The 22,086-nt window shown below is 27.8% G+C and overlaps 4 protein-coding genes across 5 annotated transcripts; 1 reads left to right on the forward strand and 3 right to left on the reverse strand.

Moving 5' to 3' along the window:
* Window positions 1-3,897: 3,897 nt before the first annotated feature.
* On the reverse strand, window positions 3,898-6,324 carry LOC114127763 (coatomer subunit epsilon). The gene is made up of 7 exons (XM_027992081.2): window positions 6,143-6,324; window positions 5,942-6,051; window positions 5,653-5,816; window positions 4,708-4,857; window positions 4,501-4,636; window positions 4,148-4,372; window positions 3,898-4,085 (listed from the first exon to the last, which is right to left on the reverse strand). Exons 1-7 carry the CDS (start codon window positions 6,147-6,149, stop codon window positions 3,969-3,971), a joined length of 909 nt encoding a protein of 302 aa, XP_027847882.1. The 5' UTR covers window positions 6,150-6,324; the 3' UTR covers window positions 3,898-3,968.
* A 591-nt stretch (window positions 6,325-6,915) lies between these two features.
* LOC114127768 (set1/Ash2 histone methyltransferase complex subunit ASH2) lies at window positions 6,916-11,132 on the forward strand. 2 transcript variants are annotated; one of them, XM_027992088.2, is made up of 10 exons: window positions 6,916-7,230; window positions 7,801-8,006; window positions 8,575-8,753; window positions 8,819-8,991; window positions 9,127-9,295; window positions 9,588-9,977; window positions 10,046-10,190; window positions 10,270-10,399; window positions 10,487-10,753; window positions 10,835-11,132. In XM_027992088.2, exons 2-10 carry the CDS (start codon window positions 7,837-7,839, stop codon window positions 10,931-10,933), a joined length of 1,722 nt encoding a protein of 573 aa, XP_027847889.1. In that variant the 5' UTR covers window positions 6,916-7,230; window positions 7,801-7,836; the 3' UTR covers window positions 10,934-11,132. The 2 variants fall into 2 exon arrangements, with proteins under 2 accessions (XP_027847889.1, XP_027847890.1); XM_027992089.2 differs by lacking the exon at window positions 6,916-7,230 and adding an exon at window positions 7,436-7,588.
* Window positions 11,133-14,937: 3,805 nt separating this feature from the next.
* On the reverse strand, window positions 14,938-16,462 carry LOC114127766 (ras-like GTP-binding protein Rho1). Its single transcript, XM_050199953.1, has 2 exons — window positions 15,452-16,462; window positions 14,938-15,367 (listed from the first exon to the last, which is right to left on the reverse strand). Exon 1 carries the CDS (start codon window positions 16,460-16,462, stop codon window positions 15,494-15,496), a length of 969 nt encoding a protein of 322 aa, XP_050055910.1. The 3' UTR covers window positions 14,938-15,367; window positions 15,452-15,493.
* A 2,043-nt stretch (window positions 16,463-18,505) lies between these two features.
* LOC114127765 (mitochondrial tRNA methylthiotransferase CDK5RAP1) lies at window positions 18,506-21,952 on the reverse strand. The gene is made up of 9 exons (XM_027992083.2): window positions 21,610-21,952; window positions 21,275-21,511; window positions 20,979-21,192; window positions 20,575-20,720; window positions 20,303-20,508; window positions 19,954-20,238; window positions 19,315-19,464; window positions 18,748-18,885; window positions 18,506-18,638 (listed from the first exon to the last, which is right to left on the reverse strand). Exons 1-9 carry the CDS (start codon window positions 21,869-21,871, stop codon window positions 18,525-18,527), a joined length of 1,752 nt encoding a protein of 583 aa, XP_027847884.2. The 5' UTR covers window positions 21,872-21,952; the 3' UTR covers window positions 18,506-18,524.
* Window positions 21,953-22,086: the final 134 nt, after the last annotated feature.

Below are 22,086 nucleotides of genomic sequence, written 5' to 3' on the forward strand. Positions count from 1 at the left end.
TAGTTATCACAGTAATAGTACACAATTTCAAAACGAAAATAATTAAGACCATATATCAACATTTATAAAATTTTAAAAATCACATAAATCGAACCAAGGTATCATGCGTAAACAAATTTGAACGGAAGTCGGAATATGGAATGTCTCGCGGGATCTTGTATGGGAAATTGGAACTCGTAAGCTTATACGCTTGAGGAGCCAAGGTAAATCAATCTTACCAAACAGTAATTTTAGCAAAAAGTTTTAGTCCCCCCTCAACTACCTGTTCTCTAGAGAACTGAGATTTAAAACTTCGATGACAGATTCTGGATAATTCCGAGGGTGGTCAATTTTCAGTGAGAAACCTATTTAACTAATGAATAATCCTTTGTGAACCTATTCAATTAAATATATATCAATCTGTATAAAATGGTTCCAAATTACCAAACTGTAATCAAGAATCAATCGTACAAGAGAAGAATAAAGGGTCACTAAGCATGCTACTGAATTAAAATTATTAGTGTACCATCTTGACATTGTAAGAAACCAAGAAGTCTTATAACATTTAAAAATAATATAATCGACATGAGATTTGAATAATAGAGATGGGATACTTATGAATTATAAATCTTAAAAACTTAACTTAAAAGTGAGTTACTAGAGTACCTAATAATTATAATTAACGAGTTCTCGTCATCTAAAAAAAATATATATATAGCTTTACACTTGTGTATGTTGAGATTCAGGCTCATAGGGTATAATTATAGTGAATAAAGAAATACACCAGGAATAATACACCCAGAAAATATGCAATGTTTAAAATTAATTCAATTTTTCAATATACCTACCACAAAACTTTGTATTCACTAGTTACAATAAATGAATAAAAATAACCATGCATTTATAAGGAAAATAAAAAATATTTTGTGTGCTAATCCAGCTAATCCGGGTCATATATACTATCTATCAACCAAGTTTCATTCAAATTCGTTCAATCGTTAAGGCAAGATTGAGTAACAAAAGTGAAAACTTTCGAATTTTTATATTTTAAGGTATTAAGGTGTATTATATTGTATTTATAAATTGAATACTACTGTTATACAAACAAAAATAATGAAAAATCCAAGAATTAAAGAGCACCCGTTTTTAAAACGATTTTTCACTATTTGTTTGTATTATAAATAATAACTGAACAAACTGAGTAAAATCGTATTTAAAACAAAGAAAAAACCAAATAAACCATCACACAATGGAAAAACATTTTTATCTATACTCTAAAGTAGGTATTTTAGTCCTCAAAAAAAAAAAAAATAAATAAAAAAAAAAAATAATGTGTCAAGATTTTCCATGTAATTTTTGTACACCTAAAATATAATTCTTTTAAGTATTGATGAAACATAAAAATTTCAAAATTTTAAATTTAAATATATCTTTTATATTACAATAAATTTAAAGTGAAATAACCAAAATCTATAGTTTGTTAGAAACAACTAACATATTTTTTTATATTATATAGATAATCAACTTTTTATGTACATATATTATAATTTTGTCCGTCTAAATTTATCGTTACCTTGTTTTTAATTCTTGTATGATTAAGTTCTAGCGATAAATGTTCGTCCATTTTTTGCTTTTCTATATCCGTTGATAAAAGTTTATAAATTGTATTCAAATTCCACTCGGCAATGTCTATAATTAAAAATAAAAATTAGGAATTGTATATTGCTGATTATAATGCTGCATGGTAAGGAAATAGTAGTCATATATATTTTATACCATTTATGTTGGCATTGAATATTATACTTAGTAACTTATTACTCTTCCAAAAAATTAATTTAGTCAAAATATGAATAAAACAAATTATTACAATAGAATTTCAATGTATCCCTCCCATAAATTAATAAAATATTGATTATAATAAAGTACTTTGTGTGTGTTTATGAAAAAACCCTGTCTAACGTTTACTTAATCTACACAAAAGAAGTTTAGAAAGTTATAAGTCCAAACAAACAAATCTCCGAAAAAAACGTGTTTGTGTATAGAAAACTTGCCCACGAGCTATTTAAACAATATTATTACGTTTAGTATTGTCAAGTGCTCAATACGACAATACACTGATTCATTAACCAATTTAATATTAAATCATTCGAAAATAGACGTATTTGTATTTAGGTACCTATGACGTACAACGAAATTAGGTAGGTACATTATATTAAGTCAGTGAAAATATGCGATTATAGGTGCATTTTATTTCGAAAATTAGTCATAGAATTAATTAAGTTCATATTAAAAATCGAATTTAAAATTATTAACAACATGACCAATTACAGTTGCTTACTTAATTATTTACAACACACATTTTTTTCAAAAAATCCCAATAAGTTTTATTATTATATGTAATATTCAAATGCAATGCTGATATTTTATTTTTAATGAGAACCTATATGATATTTTAATATCATAACCTGAAGCCAAAATGTTTTATAAAATAAATATGATGTATAAATTTCCACAAATATTGAACGAATACCAATAATTGCATAGGTATTTATGGTGATTTAAATTTATATTACAAATTTGAATAGGGGTGGGCGAAAAGATAGGTTAGGTTATATTCAGGAAGAATTGAAAAAAGGCAAGCGGTCTCCCTACCCGATATGTATATTATATTTGTGAAATTTTAAACAATAATACCTTTTTTCAATTTTTGAACCGACGACGACGCGATAACTGCTTTCAAATTAACTCCACGGCGCTAAATAATAATACCTATATAGGCTATACATATTGTATGATACAATGCATGATTAAAAGATTTGTAATTTACAAACAGAAATTTAAATTCTATATACATAAGTACTGCAAGGCGGGCACAAAAGACTAACCTATATAATACTTGTTTTTGATCTTTATTGTTGGAATCATATAAAATTCGTTTCTGACAAAATGGTATTCCAAAAAGTACCTACGTTTTCGACAAGAATTTTCAACTAAATAATTTTCGCACTAAATAAAGTTCTGTGAAATATATTTCATGAAAAATACTTTTCCGGCATAAGACATAATATCTAATAAAATATGTATTCATTATTCAACAAGACAACAAATAACGTTTCTGATAAAATATTTTTCTAGACTAACACGATTTTTAGCATATACCTATTTCCAACTTTATACGCACATCAAATATACTTCATAATTATATTCTTCTTGAATAATTTGTGTCACGATAGTCCTTAATTATTAAGACCAACGTTAAAGTTGTCAATTTTACTCATTTACTGTGTATGTATTAAAAATGTCATATTATAATATTTACCATTTATTAATAAGTGGGTGTATTGGTTAAATGTTAAAGTTGCACTTAACTACTACACTTGTACTTATTAGATATTGTGGATATTTTAACTATACTTAATCATATTTTTTTTTTTTAATAAATTTTTATTATATTAATTATATAAATATTTATAGTATAATTTACTGGTATTAAAAAAAAGTTCTAATATAATTATACCCATTACACTTTACCAATGACCTGGTAGAAAGCGATGAGACATGACTGCTTTTGTACATGTACATAAAGTAAACCAAAGGACAATTAGTTTTACCCGTATAAACCTATGGTGGGATTAAATAATAATATAGACATTCACACATAGTATATATATATATATATATATATATTGCCTATATATAATATAATATATGTACATCAATACATTATAATAATAATACATTCCAAGTATGAAAATAAATTTAAAAACATAATTCACACCTAATCTGTAGACATGAACTCATTTTCAACTTGAAAGTAAAAATCGAAATACCATAAAAAAAATTTATTGAATTATATTATGAATCTATTATTTGAATATAATACTCCTTCAAATTATAAAATAAATTAACATTTTGAAGTAAATAAAAATAATATAATATATTTTACATTATAAAGTGTTTAGATAATATAACTTTTTATTAGACTAATATTATTGTTGGTATGATTGTGATAATGCATCAAATTCAGCTTCTTTTTTATTGTAATTTTCAATGAAGTCAGAATTAGGATAAGCATCTCGTAACATATTTAGCTGTCTTTTGGCAACCTGCAACAAAAGAGAAAGAAAACTTACTAAATAGTAAATGTAAGTCCATAACAGTAACTTACATCAGCTGAGACTTTTGTATGAACAGAAATGAATAAAGAATTTACTAGGGAATCAATATCGTTACTGTCTTTTTCCAAAGCATCTTGTAATGTGATCTCAGCTTTTTTATATTCACATTGACCAATATAACATACTGACTGACTATTCAACAACAAAGCAGTAACTCCATATTTGTCTGTTAATTCTTGAAATATGTAATAAGCTTCTTGCAATTTGTCTCCACCCTATATACCAATACATCATTTATTATCACTAGAATATTTTGTATACAATCAAATAATATCAATTTAAATATTTATTGTACAGTATCTAAGTTAGTTTATTTTAGTTCAATGACTGTCGTGATTCTTACCAATGCCAAGTTTAACCAAGCTTGTGCCATTTGTGTTAATGTAGCATCTTCATCCTTATCTTTCAACTTTTTAAATTCTTTAGAAGCTAAATCTACTCGATTCATTCTCAAATATATAATCAAAGACAATGTCAGACTAAAATAAAAATATACATATTTATCAATAAGAAATTTAAAAAATGTTATCTTATATTTACAAATACATACCCTTCAAGAGAGTCATCATTTTTAAGGACCCTTAGAGCCGATTCATAATTATGTTCATGATTATAAATTGTTGTTGCAACAATTACAAGAGAATGATTAATTTCATACATATTTTCCAATTCTTGTTCCAAAGTTTTCAAAATTGAACTCCTAAAAATATATTTAATAAAAATAAAACCATTTATTATACTAAACTGTTTTAAATATAACTTTTTAGTTCAGGTTTTAAGTTAAAGTACTCAAACTTGATATTAACACAAAATTACTCTAACATACACATTGCATTATTCTATAAATACTAAGCATTAATACTTCTTAAAAGTGACCAAATATTTAAAAACTTCTTTCTTTTTAAAAACCTGAACTTTACTCAGAATTAGTTTTCAAATTATATAACTATTAAATGAACAATAATTAATATTACTTCTAAATCCTATGCCTATCAAACTTTTATTTAAACTTTTGTTTAAATTTCTATACTGTTTTTGTTTGGCCCACAATCTACTCACTATATAAATAGTATTTCTTATTTTTCTTTAATTATGTTTATTTAAAATATTTAACATTTCAAAAAATTAGACAAGTGTCATTCCATAGATCTTACATAACAATGGTGTTCTATGAATGTCTGTGATTTCTATTTAATTTGATTCATTAAAGGTTCAATAAAATAATGTTCATTAACTGCATGAGATAAAAAAATAAATAATTTGAAATGTGTTAAAACCAATATTCAAACTCAAAAAAAAAATTGTTTTAATTTAGCAAAGCTTAGAAAAATATTTTTATGATAACTATATTTTCATACATTAATAGAAATATTTTTAATTAATTTCCGAAAAATAAACTAAAAAGTAAACTTATAATAATAAAGATAAAACTTACAATTAAATATCACTATTAGTGTTTTTAAATTCTATACAAATTGTACTAAAAAAATCTTACCTATTACCAGGATTTTGCAAATATTCGGCTAACAGTTTAAAGGGTTTTAGTTCTGGAGGTGAATCAGCTTTTATTTCTGCTAGGACAATGCTATATTTTTTTTGAGCCAAGTAAGCACGGTACATAAATATGTCCCGTTGAAGACGTAAATTTCCATAATTTGGCTATAAAGTAAAAAAAAATTAAAAATTAATAACAATAGAAAATATCTAAAACTATAAGCAACAATTGTATACTATACACTTTAAATTAATTATATTTATAAATTATAAAAGTTATAATCAAATACCGGTTCTTTCTGAGCATCATTAATACATTGTTGGTAGTTTCCAATGTAGTACGAGTTTTTAATGTCAAACAATTCATTTGCCTCATAAGACTCTGCTTGTTTTACTAAATCTAAAAGTAAAAATAGAAATCAATTAATTAAATTAAAACTAAATAGGTAAACAAAAAAATATAATATAAAAATAAATATTTTATTCGTTACCAGTCATTTTTTTGTATAATCCGATTGTTGGGTATCTATACAATTTAAAAAAAAAATCTCCTGGAATGTAGATCGAATACGAATCAAATTATTAATTACAACCCTATTAAAATATTTAATATTTAATCTTAATTCTCAACCACAGACATAAATTATTAATTATATTATGTGTTTTGACATCGAATCTTATCAATTATATTTTATTATCGTCTACAATCACCACGTCGTCGTCGTCGTTGCACGAATTTTCGACCATGTGGACATATTGTACCAAACGACAATGTGCAATTTTAAATAAGTGAACCTGTTACATGTTTATATTATAATTTTCATTTTTGTGCATTTTTGAACTTTAAACACCTATTATTATCGTTACAAATATGTCGTTTTTATTCAAACAAAAAAACAACAATATTAGACTAAAAACACTGTTCAAGATGTACACAAAATTGTATGTACTTCTTGATTTTTCAAAAACTTTCAAATCGAAACGGTGGACGTCAATACGTCACACTTCAAGATTATTTCCACTGGATGTGCGCTTCCGACATCGACGACTCGTCAGCACGGCTTTACAATTTATTTCGATAGATTTTCCATCTAAAATTCTAAAACCATAATCGTCAGTCATGAACACAATATTATTATTATCGTCAGGATTCGTGGAGCACGATGTTGTACAACTGGCGTGAAGACTTAGTCGACTGTTTCCCGAACGGTATCTATTACCACTCACTATCAATTATTGTCGGTGTCCAGTAAGTTAAGGACTGTTTAGTGTTTACTGTTCAGTGTTTATGGTTTGTTTTAGCGGTGTCTTTAGGGTATCGGGCTGAGGAGTTTTAACGGCTTGAAAATATTAAGTATTTTCTTGTTTCTTAAAAACTCGAACCACCTATAATTTTATTATTATTATATTTTTATTCAATACTTATCGTTTTTTAATTTTAACACCGAGTTTTGCTTTAAACATTCCGTTGAATTTTTAATTTGGTATTCAATTTTTTACTAAATCATTTTTTTTTTAGCATTGATAATCTATTAGTTGATGTTCAATTATTGTTGGTATTCCAAGTGATAAATTTTTAGTAAGTAACTGAAATAGAATTATTAAATACCAATTATGATATTTTAGGTATATAATCGTTTCATAATACGATGCCTAAACTTATTCAAAACTTTGAAAAAATAAATTAAATAATTTATACACTTATTTTGTTGATGATCTTCCTAGTACTTTTGTTCTATGCTCTTACCGAACTATGATTTTCTACTTATTGTCGTTTATATTAAGAGTATTTCTTAGCAACAATAGGCAAACTCTTATTAGTTTTTACTTATTTCATTACATAAAAATAGCAATTAGCCATTGATAGAGGAGTCGTCTGACTAGAAAAGACAAATATTAACTATCATCAAGAAGTACTCTTCACAAAATTAAACTAGGTACCTAGATGTATAGTGATTGCTTGTACTAAATGCAAATATATATTTAATTGCTTCTTCATTTTAACATATTAAATAGTTAAATTATAGAATTTTTTATTTTTAAAAATAGCATTTTAATTAAGAATTGAAATTCACAGTTTTTTTTACCTAGTTTATATATTTAGTTAACAATGATAATAAAATATATTAATTTTATTTAATTTGTACAGGTAAATTCAGAGGTAAATTTATAGACTGTGATTAAAATGGATGATAATATTGATTTGAAAACTCCTACTGAACCAATTAAAACTGAAGTGATCTCGACAAATGGTAATGATGTGCCCAAAGAAAATTTCAGAGATAATACCACTAAATCTACACCAATTACTAATAAAATTCCTGAAAATAGTAATCAAACTGTCAACTGTTATTGGTAAGTTTATTGATTAGTAAATGCAAATCAATCTAACTAAGAAATTAGTAAATTTAAGCTATAACAAGCTATAATATTATATATTTATTTGATGACTTTTTTTTAGTTAAAATTTTTGTCAAAATTAAAGAATAAATATAGATACCAAGATCATAAAGTGATTTTCTCATCATGTTATTCATTTCATGTATTACCCTTAAATTAATATATCAAACTTACTTATTTTCATTATATTATAGGTACTAACTGTAAATTCTTATTTTAAATTAATGTAGGTATATTTTATATAAGCTATTCAAAATAAGATCATACCTTGACAGCCACCTTATGCACATGGCCATGGCTGCGTTCTGAAGTAATTGTCTATTGTCTGACTATTGCTAACAAAAACTGGTTACATCTCATTCTGAATAGAGTATAAATAATAAAATTACAATATATAGACAATTTTATTATGTTTAAAACATTTTTAATCATTATACAAATCAATTAATTAAATATGATATTTTATATATTTATATTACATACTAGTATTAAAAATATTATTATATTTATTATATTATTTTAGCAATAAAGAAAGAAATTACAATATTATTGAACTGTTATGTGCCAACTGTAATCGTTGGTATCATGAATCCTGTATCGGATATCAACTGGGTAAATTGGTTCCGTTTATGGTGAATTATATATTTGTCTGTAAAAACTGTTCACCCACTGGTCTAGAAAGTTTCAAAAAAAATCCAGCTAGTAAGTTTGATTTATACAAACATATATTAAATTTATTTTTATTAAATTTATTTCAAACATTTTAGTGTTTCCACAAATGTGTGTTACTGCAATTGGAAATTTAATGCAGGAAACTATTAAAAATGGAAACCCTCAAATTTATTTCTCGAGGGATAAAGATATTATTCCTTTTATTGAATCACACTGGGAGAGTATGACTACAACTGCAAGAAGAGTTACACAGTCATGGCATTCAACGGTATGTAATTAATACTTCTAACTAAATAATGAAACAATAAAAAAAATTTAAAGATAAATATTTAATAATGTTTATTTTTATTTTACCTCTTATAAACTTATAAAATATTATAACTATGTTTCCTTATAATTTTAGATTACGAGATCATTAGTAAAAGAAACAGATGTTTTGTTCGGTGTAGTAAATGGTGAAAATGGTTCCCAATCTTACAAGCTATTATTTGACATTTCACAAATCAAACCAAATTATGAAGCGATGATTAAAGGGGGCCATCTTAAAGTTACAGAAACTGGAATTCAACCTAGTAAGTTAGAATTTAATTTAATTCTATATCTTGTATAAACTACATAGAGTATATTTAGAGAATATATTGAATTTATGAAAAAAAATTATTAATTTGAAGCTTTTGACTATCCTAAAATTGTAAATTTTGAAGATGTCATAAAACTCTAAAAACTTAATAAATGTCATTGTAAAATAGTCTTCACACTTATTATACTTTGTTTGTAAAGATTGTAAATTAAATTTTATTTAGAAAAAAAAAAAAAATTATATTTTAATATTTTATGATATATTATCATTGTTATATTCTTTAGCCATCACAACTGGTCTCAAAGGACGAGGCGCTAAAAGAAAAACACTTGGTGATGGAACTAGCGGAATAGGTAGTGGTAAAAAGGGTAGAAGTGCTGGAGATCAATCAAATGTCAAATTGCCTGCTCATGGTTATCCACTTGAACATCCATTCAACAAAGATGGTTATAAATATATATTAGCCGAACCAGATCCTCATGCTCCATTTAGACAAGAATTTGATGAGTCTAACGAGTCTGCTGGAAAATTGATTCCGGGATGGTTATATAGGCCCCTTTGCCCAAACCAAGTATTGTTGGCTTTACATGATCGTGCACCACAGCTACATATTTCTGAAGACAGGTTATCAGTAACTGGAGAGAAAGGATATTGTATGGTACGAGCTACACACAGTGAGTAATGATTGTATATTATTATTTATTTTATAAAAAAAAAAATTATATATATAGTTTATTTTAAGGTGTTTCCAGTGGAAATTGGTATTGGGAGACAACAGTTGAAGAAATGCCCGAAAATTCGGCTTGCCGTATTGGATGGAGCCAAGAATTTGCAAACATACAAGCACCATTAGGATATGATAAATTTGGCTATTCGTGGAGATCTAGGTAATTAACATTCAAAAACAAAAACCTAAGTTAATTAAAAATAAAATGATTTTAAAATATCTTTAATTAATTCTTAAAGAAAAGGTACAGTGTTCCATGAAAGTCGTGGAAAACATTATAGTAGCGGTTTTGGTGAAGGCGATACATTAGGCATAATGATATGTCTTCCTAGCAATGTGGTATCTCTTCCACCAACTCATAAAGATTTGGTATTTAATTTTGATTATAAATATTTACAAACTATAATAATGACTCCTAAATAGTACTAAAATATAGTGTTTCGTATGCTCTTTTAGATATTGATAAAGTTCAAAAGCCATTTATATTATGAAGAACAGTCTCAAGATAGTAGTCGTGATGCACTTAAATGCTTGAAGCCACTAATTGGGAGTAAAATAATATATTATAAAAATGGAGAATGTTTTAATGAAAGTGCTGTAGACTTATATGACGGAAAATATTTTCCTACAGTATCTTTGTACAAAAATTGTACCCTGTCTTTAAACTTTGGACCCAATTTCAAATATCCACCACCGCAAACTGATGATTTCAAATATAAAGGAGTATGTAGACTATATACCATTATTCATTTCAAATGACTAAATAATAGCATTTTATTAAATAAGAACAAAAAATGTTTTCAGGTATGGGAAAGGGCTGGTGAAGCCATATGTGAACAAACTTTAGCTGATATATCATTTTTAACAATAAATGAAGGTAAATTAAAATTAAGTGATATATAATTGTATTATTTTATAAGCATCAAATTATGTTATTTTTGTAATATTATTTATTTTTTTTTTTTATTGTATTTGAGTCTTTGAGTAAACATAATTACTGCCTTATTCTGTAAGCCTACAAGTAATCTTAATTAACCATTGTACTATGAATAAACGTGGGTATATTGTACAAAATAAAAATAATAAACAACAGTAAATAATACTTCTAATAATCTTTTGTATGTTAACCTATAGTTGTAGTAAATACTATAACTGACAAAACTGTCTACCATAATATTAATTATCATACAACATATTATGTTGTATGATAAATATGTCTAATTTTGTAAAAAGAAACTATCACAACTTGTAATTGCAATAAACTGTTTTTTTTTTTCCAAAAACAAAAAAATTGACTGTACCTAAAATGTCTATACTATTAAATGCATCGTTGATTGTTTTAAAATCTAGATGACGCCAATAAGAATTGTTTGAATTAATAATATATAATATATATCCATATTGTCATAAATTGGTCTTTTAAGTTTTAACCTCCTAAATTCCATACATTTTGAATTAAAATGTTCTTCAAATTAACCAATAATAGTGTACTGGTGGTGATATTTCTACAAGCTCCTGTAGTCCTGTTATACTCAAGTCTGCCATTTTTCTTTTTTCGTGTAATTAGTCTTGTAAGGAATTTTCTACAAAAACTGCAAAACCACAAGATAGTTTAAGAGACACATCCAAATACTGTGGTACAAGTTTAAAATTTTAAATATTAAAAAATAAAAAAAATTGACTTATTATCAAACTTGTAGGTAAAAACACATTATCTATTTTAATTATTAAGCAAATTATGAGCATTTTTCATATTTTTATGTCTTGCATACTACCATAATTCTTTTAAAAATTAAAATATTGGATTCACAGATTACATTTCCTTTAAGTTTAATTACAGGCCAATTTCGCTCTAATATTTAAGTTAACAACACAAGATTAGTTCTGTTGACCTCAAAATTGGTAAGTTGTTTGTGCATATTATCACATGCAAGAGTAGCGTCCTCTTGAGCAAACTTTTCCTCGACTTATTTTGGGATATGACCAGTGGCGCAACTAGAGGGGAGCAAAAGGGTGTTTAGCACCTCCAGAGCCGTGCCGTGGGGAGGGCCTAGGGGGCATGTGCCCCGGGCGCATGGTTTAAACTGTTTAAAGGGGGCGCCAAAAAATTTTTTTTTGAATATAAGGGGGCTAATATTTTTAATTTTGCCCCGGGCGCTAAATCTTAACGGCACAGCTCTGAGCACCTCTAATTTTTTTATACCCAACTATTATTGTTTTAGTGAAATACCATGAAACTCAGAAAAATTATTTTGATTTAAAATGTGTAATATATTTTTATCTATTTAATATGATTATGAAATTAAAAAGTTATTCGATTTCTCTGAAGAATAATAAGCAACAGTTTTAGCACGCCATGTTTTAGAGGTCTAGTTGTGCCCATGACAACTCGCAATTATACATGCGTAAAGTAAGTTGATTATATGACTATTAGTTGACTTATGACGAGATGAAAATACAATAAATACAAAGGTAGGTTGGTAGGTAGAAAAGAATTTAGACAATTAGTTAGCATTTAACTGAGAAACTCGAACGTGACCAATCAATGGCATTAAATCCTAGTAGTTAGTACTTATCGAATTAACCGAGTAATAAAAAAGTGGAAAAATGCCGCCGAGTGGGTTAGAGAGACGAGTGGCTAAGCCCCCAATTATATTTCGTAATAATTTTGGTAAAACTATTAAAATTGTGTTTATTTGATTTTTCCTAAAACATTGCGTCTACAAAAAATGTATAAAAAAAAATAGACTAGACCAGCACCTAATAAAATAAATATTATAATACAACAAAACAATAAAATATAAAATATAAATACTATGATAGGTATATAAATAGGTATCAGGTTTATAATAATATTATGGATAACGGGTAGAGAAGCCGCAACGGGTCGCGGTACAAATCGGCCACTTTTCGTGTCGGCCCTATTCCGTGCGAGTGTTCAACGCAAACTGTCAGACCGACAGTACCAGGAGCGCATGCGGTACGGTCGCGTCGTCGAGACGCGTTGACGTACGAGTCCGGCGACGACACGTCGCGGCGAACGGCCCCTACCGCATGGGACCCTGATACCACAAACGCGGTTTTCGCTCCGTCAAACGTCGATCCGCGGTCACTCGACTTCGCGGTCCCTTTGCCGGCTTACCGCCCGCCGAGTGCCGACGCCGTGCCCGCCCGCGAAGATCGCCGCCGGCGTAACGATGTTTTTTTTTTTATTTAAATTTTCAACATCGAGATCCCGCCCGGCCGCACTAACAAAAAAAAAAACCTGTCGAACCTTCGGATTATAACAGTAATAGGTATAGCCGTTAGTAAGTAAAATAAATTTAAGTAACATATTTAAAAATTAACCATATAATATACAATATTATACCGTACGTAATTATCGACGAAAAAACAAAATAAAAAATTATACGACGAACCTTTGTTATTTGTTTTATCAAACTTTAGCGTTTTGTCGTATAGGTTTGATCAGGAGCGCGCTCTGGCGGACAAACCAGTAGCATATTATATCGGGCAGAGCAGTATCATGGCCGTACGGCACGATGTGGAGAAACTGGTCTTCTCTGCGTCGTGGCCGACGGCAACCCTCTGGATTTTTCGGACGACAATACTGGTCCCGAGAAATGCTTACAACCCAAAGGCTAAAAGTGAAATAAACCTAGAAACACGACGTAGAGAATTCTCTTGATAGAGTCTTCTCTACATCGTGCTACTATAAGTTTACTTTATCCTGTGCCTTAAAGTAAGGATCGACTTGTGTACGATAGACCTTATACCTCAAGCACGATTATGATGCCGCGGTCCTAAACAGGGCGTGACATACACACGATGCTTCCATGACACTTGCTTATAGTTCACGATTCTTTCTGTCTGTCTCTTGCTGTTTATTGTTTTTAATTTGAATTCTGTCGTTCGGATCCGACCAGAGCAGTTGTTCTACAATCGATCGTCGTTTTACCAATAGTGGGCATTAACTTGTTAAAAATTTAAAATTAAGTTAAATTTTTTCATGTATAGATGTAACCTATAAGTTTCTAGTAACAATTTAGTATGTACTATTAATAATAATTTTAAATTTTATGTTTACACAGTACTAAGCGTCTTATGGTAAATGTTTGTACAAATCAAAATACTAGTGCTATTTATGACATAAATTAATTGACTTGAAAAAAAAATTAACTTTTTTTAACTGAGTTAAGTTTATTTTATTTTGCATCTTAACTTTTAACTTGTCTAGTTAATTTTTTTTTTTTTTTTTTTGTTAACTTTTAACTGTAACTGAAGGAAATTTAGTTGAATTAAATATAAATAAAATGAGTTCGAACACAATTTTACCGCCACCGCTGCAGCGTGTGCCTTTAGCAATTGCAAATACCTTACACAACTTCCCTACTACCCTATGACAAGTTATTGTAGCAAAATTGCATATACATTTCGCCGTACCATTTCTAATAATTACTTTATTAAATCCTTGATTACTGAATCGCGCAAATAAAATCAGTGATCAATTTTAAACAAAAAATTAAGAAACAGAAACAAAGTCTGAGTTATGGTTATGATTGCTGTATTATACGATATCCTATAGATGACTTATACAACTTTGACATAATTTTCTTATTCTGAAATTAAAAAAAAATACATCACAGATAAAATAAATTATATAAATAATAAGTACAAAACATAAATTTGCTATATTATAATGTAAGACCCCAGAAAAATAAAAACTGCATAAATCAAGGTCTAAAAATTGGAAAAAATATAACCGTTGTTTCAAGTCACCTAAAATGTAAGGTGGTTTGAAATAATACTTCTTAAAAATACTTTAATATTATTTTAACCGGTACGACCAAGGAGATTATTATAAAGCAATAAAAAGTACGATGGAATAGAATAAAAAACGCGACCAATATTGAGGAACATAAAAATTTAATGATTTCAGTAAATTTAGTACAAGTTATCAAACCATTTAAATGCATTATTTACAAGTTCAGACATAAAACATATCATTTTTCAGTATAGGCATACCAACAAACAAGAGATTTCAAATAACAATGTAAAAAGGATGGATTTTAGTTTAAATGTTGTGATGGCGTAAAAATCGTCTTGGAACACGCTCAACCGATTCTACAAAATAAATATTTAAGCAGTAGGTACAATAACCTTAAAAAATTGTCTACATTTCTAAATGTATGTGTACAATGATTAATTACATACTTTAAATATACAAATGGCTATTATTTACACAAAACGTCAATTAAAATTAAACACACGCGTAAAAACCGTAGAAATGATGTCCGGAGTGTTCTAAAGCATTTCCAATACATTCTATAACTCCGCCTACGATAATCATATAATATTAAACAAACAGGTAAAAGACGCACTCGAAGTTGGTATTATATATACATATATACATCTACATACCTCTATATATATATATTAAACGAAGTATTATTTATCTTGTGTTCATAGTAAAATGCACTGGGCATTATGCTTGGAAGTCCGTTTTGTCGCTTTCACAGTGGCAACGAAAACATCACGAACTCCCTCTTTGGTTTTCGACGAACATTCTAAAAACGCGAAAGCTTTTATATCGTCGGCCACTGATTGACCAATCTCTTTGGTAATCATGGCATTATGTTCCGGTATCCTGACGGTAGTTTTTCTCGGCGTGTTGTCCGGGTTGTTGTTATTCTCTGCAGCGGTCGCTACAGATTTTCCCGGTTCTGGTCCGATGACAGCTTTTTCGTCAACTTTCAATACTTCGTCGAAGTTTTGTCGCCTTGCTGCAGCCACGAACATCACGCCCCCGCAGACATCCGATGTCGCCCGAACCACCGGAAGCTCCTCGACCGTTTCCGTTGTACGCGGTTTCCCGCCGTCAGATTCTAGCGTGAATCGGCCGTCCGCCGAAAACCCGCACACTTCCATCTCGTTCTTCGGCACGTCCGCATTTGCGACCTCATCGTGCTTAGCAGTCGTCTGCTGCAGCCCAGTGACTTCGGTCGCGTTGCACTCGTCGACCGGGTCTGACTGCGGTAGATCGATGTCCTGCTGCAAATGATTATCGCGGATGTCCTTTTTGTTGCCTACCAGTATCACCGGCACTTCCTTGCAAAAATACCGCACTTCCGGCACCCATTTGTCGATTACGTTGATCAGCGATTTGGGTGTGTCGATCGAATAGCATATGATCACTACATCCGTGCCCCCGTACGATAGCGGTCGCAGTCTATCGTAATCCTCTTGGCCGGCAGTGTCCCACAGGTCGAGCTCTACCTTTTTCCCGTCAACTTCGATCACGGTCGTATAATAGTCGAACACCGTTGGCACGTACACCTCTGGAAAAATATCCTCGAAAAATACGCGTAAAAGGCACGTCTTACCGCTCTCCCCGTCGCCGACAATCACCACTTTCTTCTTGATAGGAGACATTATATATACTTTCCTACGGTAAAAACGAAATATATATAATATTAATATTAATCAATTATATAGGTATTTATTTGTATTTCAATTTGTAAAAAAAATCTATTAACGTACATAAAATTAAAAAATAATATATTATTTCTTAGTTGGTATAAAATTTGAAAATTACAAGTTTATAAGCATACACTGAGATGACATTTAAAAGTTTTCTTTTAACCTATGTCATGAAACCGTAGGTTCTAATTAATCATGTATATAGAAGAATTGATTAAAATTATTTCCGATTATATAGATGTTACCTACCTATATTCTGTACTTAATACGTGTAGTTTTTGTGACAGCTATAGCCTATAGATAGCAACCATGTAAATTAACTTTTTTTTTACCTAAATTTATGAAATCACGTGAGATGTATTAAATTACAGACATTTTAATAACTACACAGTTTTTACGTTTTAATAAAATGTTTAGTAATTAAATAATAGACAATAGTGTAAGTATAATATTTATAATTGTATAGGACAACTACCTATGTCTTTGTAAATTGTAACGTCCAAGAAATGCTGTAAATAACATTGTTATTATTGAAAACATTACACATGAACATACGAGTGTAACTTCTCACGTTATCTACCATCTACGTCATAATATAACTTAAATTACCAACCTTCAATTCAATATTTTCTTGATACTTTAATAGGTATAAATAAATATTAATCAGATTTTATAGGTATAATTATACGGCCGTATAATATTTTATCAACAAAAGCTCGTTCGTGAACACAACAAATAGGTAGGTAGTTAATAGATATTTACATACGAGACGTCGATTAGAAATATTCACTATTTTATCGCAGAAGTAAATTAAACGGTATAATAAATAGTTTTGTTTGTTTAATTATTATGTAGGTGCATAATAAAATACAAATGATGATAGTGGAAATTCGGAAATTATCGTATTGAAAATGGAAATTATGACTTATGGATTACGCCATAGAAGACCCATTTGATCGTGCAGTGACAATCGCAGTGCACGAAACTCATCAACAAAATATTGGAAATAATTTACCTACTTATATAATATATAATGTATGTACAATATTGTATACAATTAATAGTAATAATAGGTATGTAAATAAATTTTGTATGATAAACATTTGAACGCGACAACACATGGTTTATGTCGTAAATATAGTAGACAAGACGTGCTGGTGCTGGTGCAGAAACTGGCCTAGAGGTTTAGCCTTAAAATTGGTGCCAGTCTCATTAGTTTTATCATTTACAGTGTATATTTAAATCGTTGTAGTATTAGTAATTAGTATAATTAAAACATAACATTAAAAAAAGTAAAACCAAAATTCTTAATAGTCACAAGTTAAAACTCATAACACTAAAAGTCAAATAAGTAAGATTAATTTTCCTAAACAAAAATTTCCTATTGTTTCAGCACTAAAAATATTTTTTATGAATGTATTATTCTAGTTTAAAATAATATATTATGTGTATGTCGTATTACACTTACCATTAGATTAGAATTATATGTTTTTTTCCTAACAAAACATGCAAACCTTGAATATTGATCACCACATTGTATTTATTTATTTACAATAAAACAAATTATTTTATTTTGTAAATAATTATTTTCATGCCACATTATTTTATATTTACTCTATATTTATGTAACGTTCAATGTTCTTATAATCTTTTATTTGTAAAATAAATAATTTTTTTTTTCTGTGATAAAACTGTCTTAAACTGTTTACATTTGTACTTGGAACAGCACTAATCAAATTTAAAATACCAACTATACAAGTATGTTACTACCTAACCAACATAAATTACCTAAATTCAATAAATATAATTTATAACAAAAAATTATCATAACACAGTGATATATCAATAAATAATAATAGATGATGATATACCTAATTACTGATATTAATTATTGGATCAAAATAAATAACAATATATAGGTGTTATAAATAATACACCTATTTGTATTATTATATATATAAGCACAAATAACAATTAAATAATATTTATTCATACTTCAATTAATATAAAACGTTCAAAAACTGACATTTTTGCTCTTTAATGAATTTTGCCTTATTTTTTCATATTCTTGGAGACTTGTATGTCGCAGAGGCTTGCCTTTTAAAACTTGTGAGTTCGATTCAATTATCTAAAAATAAAATTACAAAATTGAATTACGGCTGGATACAATTATTATTATTTTAATGATTTACTATAATATGTAAAATATATATTATAGTTAATAAATAAGTACTAACCTTTACTGTAACATAATCGCCAGGTTTAATGTCTTGATTAAACGAAGATTCTTCAATTGGTAAATTGGTATTTGGAATAATTACTTTTATATTTCCATCCGTTCGTCCGCATAGTTGAGTTGGACCTCTACGACTTTCCTAATTTTAACACATTTATAAACACAGTTTTTATAAATTATGATAAGTATAAAATTAAAAGTACTTGAGACTTGTTTCTATAGTAGATAGTTATTATTTTCTCATCTATCAACATTTTTTATAAAAACAGAATTAAAACATTTTTAAGATTTAATTAGAAAAAACAATACATTTGGTTAAAATATTGTGTACAATAAATCTCAAAAATGTAATTAATTCTTTATTTGTGATATAAATTCATTTTGCCATTTTAGTTAGGAATATAAAAGCAATTATATTTTGATCAAAGCTGGGTTAGAACTGTTACCAAAAAAATTTGTAATTTATTTAAAAATATTAATGAGTTTCATAAATTATTAAAGATAATATTTTTAAATTTATGAATTTTATTTATGGCCAGTAATTAAAACTACAACAATATTAACTTACACCTTCAATCAAAATAAGCTGTTCAGTATCAACAAATTGTCTGTTTAAAATTTCTGCATCTCTTCTAAATACACTAAACATTCTTTTTACTCTTTCTACTTTTATTTCATTTGGAACATCATCATTATAACGACGATATGCTGTTGTTTTCTGTAAAATATTAAAAAAAAAATTGATATGTTTAGAGTATTAATTTATACAACTACCACACAGTCTTGAATATAACACTTAGTATATTAAATTGGGATTCAAAATTATAAAGCTATCATTAGGTAACTATTTATAATTTTATGAAATATTAAGTAATTATTAAATAAAAGACTTTTTGGTACCTTTTTATTATTTATACAAACTATTAAAAGTTATTACTTATTTATTATTTGATTTTATTCTATATTTAATATAAAATTGTATAATAGTTACAAAAAGTTTTTAGTCTAATGTAATGATAAAGTCTTTGTGAATTGACATTTTCAACATTGCCAGAATGTATATAAAATAATGACAAAGTAAATCATTTGGTTAGTAGCTAAGTCATTTCTAAATTTTTCTGGGTTATTTTTTATCTGTCAAATACATTTTGATATTTTAGCCTAATATAATATTATAAATATATTTACAAAAAAATATACATCATACTTCTCTCATACTGTAAGCAAATAAGAATGCATTATGATATTTTACAGTTTCCATCAAGCTAATAGTATCTTCAAATTGTTCATCAGTTTCACCACAAAACCCAGCTATGAAATCACTAGAATATGTTACACCAGGTAATCGATCTCTTATATGTTGAGCTAAGGTTAAATATGATTCACGAGTGTAACCTCTTCTCATTTTCTCTAAGACTTCTGTGTTTCCACATTGAGCAGGTAAATGTAAATTTTTGCATACATTAGGTTTCTCCAAAATAACATCCAAAACCTGAATAATAAAAATAAAACATGAAATGATTCAATAAATACTAACGATTAAATTAAGTATTAACTTCATCAGGAAAATCTTTTGGATGTGGTGAAGTAAATCTTATTCGCATTTCCGGATCAATATCAGATACTCTACTCAATAGTTCAGCAAATCGAACACCGCCTTTCTTCTCTTTGTAAACAGTTTTAAATCCTGATGCTAATGTGTTATTTGAAGGCATAAAATATGAAGAAGAACTCAAATCTCGATAGCTATTTACATTTTGACCTAATATTAAAAATGAATGGGTAATATAGGTAATAATGATATATTCATACATTAATTAACACTTACCTAATAAAGTTACTTCTTTAAAGCCTTTATCTGATAAATATTTGATTTCATCTAATATAGATTCAACAGGTCTAGAGCGTTCACGGCCTCTGGTAAAAGGAACAATACAATAAGTGCACATGTTATCACAACCTCGCATTATAGATCTGGAAATAAAATTTTTAATTTATTAACTAATAATTTTTTAGTAAAAAAAATAAATAAATAATAATATTCATATAAAAACCACTAAAGATATATTTAGGAGTTATTATAATTATTAAGATAATTGGACTAATCTCCATTGTAGTAAAAACAATTCATAATATATTAATGCAAGTATATTTATTCTTCACAATAAAACACATATATCATATTTACATAATTAGTAAACATTTTTTTGTTAAAAAAAATGATTGACTTACACAAATGCAGTAACATTGTCTTCATTTAACTTAACTGGTTTTATTTCAGCATAAGTTTCATCAAATGATAGTAAAACATTAATTGCTTTTTGTCCAGCTTCAGTTTTTGCTAAAAGTCTTGGCAAGTCCCTGTAACTATCAGGACCAGCTACAAGATCCACAGCTCCCCTTGTATCATTCACCAGTTTTTCTTTTAATCGTTCTGCCATACATCCTAAAATATGAACAACAGTGATTGAAGTTTTATGAAAATAAATGATGAACAATTTTTTTTTTCAATATAAATAAGGTTTTACCTAAAATTCCAACTTTTAATGGGTCCAATTTACCTCTCCACCGTTTAACTGACCGTAATTGTTTAATACGTGTCCATATTTTATTTTCAGCACCATCACGAATAGCACATGTTACAAGTAAAACTACGTCTGCTTCATTAACACTGTTTGTTTTTATATAACCTTCGTTTTGTAATATAGACCATACAATTTCGGCATCATTAACATTCATTTGACAACCATATACTTCAATATATACTTTAAAAAAAAAAAAAACAAACCATGGAGTTTAATAAAAGAAAATCAATATGATATTTTGAATTTCAAACAAAAAGATTTGTTTTTTAATTGTTTACCTTTTCTATTTTGTCCAAAATCGACCATATCATCCACATATGGAATTTTATCTTCATTATTTACAAGTTCAGTTTGTTCTTGAGGTAAATCTTTTGCAATGAAATCTTTTAAACTGGGACCATTAAATTTATATTCATTTTTTTTTTTTATAGTTGAGCTACAATATTTCACATTATTTGTTGTGTGTAATAATACGATACTTTTATGTTTCAAAATCAATCTGCAGTATCGATGAGCCACATTGATTTTTTTCAAAATCATTATAGCTATACATTCACAAGAAAGAAAATAAATTACAAATTAATTTTGTATATTTTCTATCTTTTGACGTTTTTCAAAGTCAGCTTGTCGTTTCAAAATAAATATTCTATCATATTATCACAATATCACTTTTCTTTATCACAGAATTGATAACTCACATTTGTATAATGTGTTGATTATTATGTATTTTTTATATTTTCTTTTCAAATATTTTT

The sequence above is a fragment of the Aphis gossypii genome, chromosome 2 (genome assembly GCF_020184175.1).
Source record: "Aphis gossypii isolate Hap1 chromosome 2, ASM2018417v2, whole genome shotgun sequence".
In the NCBI taxonomy this organism is placed as follows: Eukaryota; Metazoa; Arthropoda; class Insecta; order Hemiptera; family Aphididae; genus Aphis; species Aphis gossypii.